Below are 4,407 nucleotides of genomic sequence, written 5' to 3'. Positions count from 1 at the left end.
TAGTGTAAAGCGCTTTGGTCAAGTCTCCTGACTTGAATAAAGGCGCTATATAAGTACATGCCATTTACCATTTATCATGTAGCATATTTATTGTAATTAACTGGATTTGGACCCAAGATTCAATCTCAACCGTTCAGTGACATTTAAAGTATTTATTGAAAAAAGCAGGGTTTAAACAGCGCTGGCTCCCGGGTGTGTAGCCCTTTATAAACGGCGGGAACGTCCTAGAGGCAGAGGGACAGGTTAGAGGCTGCAGTGGCAGGTTAGAACTGAGGAGTTGACGAAGGACTAACCTTGTAACGAGATGAGTCAGAGCTCTGAGTGTAAGCCAGGGACAGGCAGGAGGATTTGGGGACAGAGACGTCTCCTTGTTTGCGGGGCAGACCATTGAGCGGTCGACAAACTGTGCGGGCTTTTCAGTGGCTTTATTCCAGAGACAGTCCAGGTTCGGTAACGGGGTCCAATAAAGCAGCAGAGGTACAGGAGGGTGTAATCCAGCAGATATTTCCGATTCCAGTTCCAGGTCCAATTTCCTGATAAACACAGAGAGTAAAGGGGGCAGGCAGGCTCAGGTACTCACAGGGTTCAGAAGCGCAGGTGGTCAATCCGGGATCTAGTATCAGGACTCAGACAGGCAGACAAATCCAGAGAGGGATCAGGCAGGTTCAGAATCAGGGGACAAATCCAGGTCGGTAGGCAGGCAGACAGGTTCTCAATGTTAAAGGCTGGAAGGTTCTCACCAGGCTGGCTAGAAACGATCTGGCACTGAAGACGGATCAGGAGAGAGCTTATATACAGGAGGCGACAGGGGAAACCAGTAGAGACAATTACAGAGAGGGTGGAGACTGAACCAGAAGCCTGAAATATGGAAAAAGGTCAAAACATTTTTGACCTTTTCCCATATTTCAGGCTTCTACTATAAAGACATTCTTTTTTTTTTTTTTTATAAATCAACATAAATTTGGACACAATCATAAATGGAACAACATTTGTTGGATAATTTACATTTTTCAACAAATGAAAAACTGAAAATTTGGTGTGCGAAATTATTCAGATCCCTTGATTAAAACTTTGTAGAGCCGCATTTTACTGTAATTAAACCTGCAAATCACTTTGGGGTTTATCTCTATCAGTTTTGCACATCGAGAGGCTGTGCAAAACCCTAACCCTAACCCTAGGGTTAGGGTTGAATTTTGAACTAACTAAAATGCAGAGGCTGTCCCCTTAAGAGCACCCTCCCTTCCTAGGTATGTACAATAATTGAAAATGCATGTCAGAAAGTATGGCAGACATAAATGGTATAAAACGGACAACAGAATACTAAAATGGATGAAAGATTAAAGCATACAAAAAAATTATTTGACAAATTAGTGATGAACAAAGTTCAAAATGATACCTTCGAGACGATGATTTAAGTGGTTCCCAATTGCACACTGAAAAAAAAGAGTGATTATCTGACACCCATAACCCCCCCCCAATCTTCCTTTCAGGGTGGAGCCTGCTGGAGTCCAATGGTTGACACCAGGTTTAAGGAAGTGTAAGTGTGTTTTTTCAATTGATTCCTTACAACATGGCAGCTCAGATTCAACCATTTTCAAAATCCCTCATCGCTCATTAAAGAGCTATCATCAAAGTGTCAATAAATGACCAACAACTGCAGTTGGATTGTGTTTCTTCTCTCCATCAGATTCATGCCAGCTCACTATTGACACAAACACAGTGAGCAGAAACCTTAAACTCTCTGACAACAAGAGAGTGACAAATGTGGAGGAGCTGCAGTCATATCCTGATCATCCAGACAGATTTGACTTCAGGCATCCTCAGCTACTGTGTGAGTCTGGTCTGTCTGGTCGCTGCTACTGGGAGGTTGAGTGGAGCGGAGTTGTGTATCTATCACTGAGTTACAGAGGAATAAAAAGAAAAGGGGGAGATGAAGATTGCATGTTTGGAGGAAATGAAAAGTCTTGGAGTCTGAGATGTTCTGATCGCCATGGTTACTCTGTGTGGCACAATAACATAAAGGCACCAATTTCCTCCTCATCATCATCTTCCTCAAACAGAGTAGCAGTGTATGTGGACTGTCCTGCCGGTATCCTGTCCTTCTACAAAGTCTGCTCCAGCTCACTGGTCCACCTCTACACCTTCAACACCACATTTAATGAACCTCCACTTCCTGGATTTAGAGTCTGGTTTTCTGGTTCCTCTGTGTGTTTGTGCTGAAATGTGTCTAACGCAGCTGTTTTAAACTCTAGAGCAGGGGTCTAGAAACGTTTAGATGTGTGTCATGAACCTCTATAGAAATCTGCTAATGAATACGTTTGGAATAGCTGCAAAGGCCCTATGCATGTCTATTGTTATATTGTAGCAATGAGAAGATAAGGCCACGTACATATGCCAAAGGTTCTTAATTCCGGATTATCTGGCTTTCAATGTTCTGATAATAAAGCTGAATAATAAAAAGTCTACAATGAATCTGTCAAGGACAAAAAGCATTAAGCAGTATCAACAGATAGAGCAGAAAATTAATTTGATATGCTTAATTGACTGAGAAAGAAGGTGGACAGATACCTACAGTATAGACACCAATAGAACTATGTATTATAGATTTGCAGCAGACAGTGACCTTGTTGTTTGGTAAGTTAATCTTCCATTTCAATACTTTGTTCGGCTTAATATAGTTTCCTCAGCGTCTGTTTCCGTTGCTGTAGTAACCTTCTCCTCAGAGCTGACCTGGTCGGGAGCAGGTTTTCTTCAGTAATCTCTGTCTCCGCTCTCCTTAGAGCCAATCTTGTTTATTTCCTGATTTATTCAGATTTTTCTCATAGTTTTGTGCCAAAAAAAAAAAATTCACCAGGTTCGTTAGACACATGGTGTTAAAAACAAACATTGCATTTCAGGTATTATTGGACCTGATTGCAGCGTTTGATTCTGTTGATCACTCGATTTTATTAGAGCATCTGGAAAACTAGGTCTGCAATGGACTGGTTTAAATCCTACCTGAAAGACGTGGACTTCTCTGTTTCAGTAAGGAACTTTAAATCAGAGACCAAAAAAATCAAATGCGGGTTTCCTCAAGGCTCCATCCTGGGGCCCCTCCTATTGAACCTCTATATGCTCCCCTTAGCTCAGATTATAGCAAACAACAAGATCCATTACTATTACTATGCAGATGACACACAGATTTACATCACAATGTCACCAGCTGACTATGAACCGATTGGAACGTTGGTTAAATGCTTAGAGCAGATTAATATGGTCTCATGAAATGAGTCCATCATGAGACCGAAAGCTTGGTCTCATGATGGACTCAGACCTGAACCTTCAGCAGCTCATAAAGGCATTTACCAGGTCCACAAATTATTACCTGAAAATCATCTCCAGGATTAAGGCACTAATGTCCAAACAGGATCTGGAAAAACTCATTCATGCATTTATCTTTAGTAGAATTGACTACTGCACTTTCAAAAACAACTACAGGTAACTACTTATCTTCAGGTAACACAGAATACATATCAGATTAAATATTACTACTTATACTTCAGTGATAGTATCTAGGTGTTACTGTATGTCTTGTACCATGTCCGTTGGTTGTGCTGTTCTTTTTACATCCCTTTGCAGGTGATGAAGCAGACTGAACATTTTTATCGTAATCTCCCTTTTATCTCCTCTTTCTTTCATCTGTTCTCCTTTTTTTCTGTTTTTCCTTTCCTGTTCTACCTACATTGCAGTGTCCATATAATCTGTAAAACTCCCTGCATAATTATAATAATGCAATTTATATGCATAAATCAAGCGGAACACTATGGCGATAGCCGTACTGCTCCACTTGTGAAAGTAAAATCTGTTGGGCTCTTTTTGGCTTCAAGACAATTATTCTTATTGCCATATCGCAAGATAGGACATTGATAAAAAAAAAAAAAAAAAAAAAAAAAATTGATTACTGCAACGTTGTCTTCACAAGTTTGCCAAAAAGTCCAACAGCAGCAGCTGGTCCAAAATATTCAGCCCGGTTCTAAAGTTCTTCCACTGACTCCCTTTAGCTCAGAGAAGAGACTTTAAAATCCTTCTGTTAGTCTAGAAATCCCGGAATTAGATCAGCACCTCAATCCATAACAGATCTGTTGTCGGTGGATCATCACCTCTCAGGTCTTCTAGTTCCAGCCTACTCTGTCCACCCAGAACTAGAACTAAACATGGAGAAGCAGCATCTATGCTCCACTGATCTGGAACAAACTCCCATAAGACTGGAAAAGAGCTGAAAACCTGAGTTCTTTGAAGTCAGAGTTAAAAACTCATTAGTTTAAAGTTGCCTTTGACTGTGGAAGTTAAACTGCTAACTGTGTTATTAGTTTAAGGTTATGATCCAACCGTATTATTTTCTGTATCCTTGATTTTTCCTTAATATTT

General features: G+C 40.5%; 1 protein-coding gene across 1 annotated transcript in view; it reads left to right on the top strand.

The window, feature by feature from the left end:
• LOC107082918 (protein NLRC3-like) overlaps positions 1-2,220 on the top strand; it is a 13,934-nt gene extending 11,714 nt beyond the window's left edge. Inside the window, exons 9-10 of the mRNA XM_015371815.1 lie at positions 1,491-1,537; positions 1,688-2,220. Coding sequence (XP_015227301.1) covers positions 1,491-1,537; positions 1,688-2,220 — 580 coding nt within the window. The remainder of the gene's footprint in view (positions 1-1,490; positions 1,538-1,687) is intronic.
• Positions 2,221-4,407: the final 2,187 nt, after the last annotated feature.

The sequence above is a fragment of the Cyprinodon variegatus genome, unplaced genomic scaffold (genome assembly GCF_000732505.1).
Source record: "Cyprinodon variegatus isolate N-32 unplaced genomic scaffold, C_variegatus-1.0 Scaffold65, whole genome shotgun sequence".
NCBI lineage: Eukaryota > Metazoa > Chordata > Actinopteri > Cyprinodontiformes > Cyprinodontidae > Cyprinodon > Cyprinodon variegatus.
Note: the sequence above shows the minus strand (reverse complement) of the source record. Positions and strands in the feature narration are given on the sequence as shown.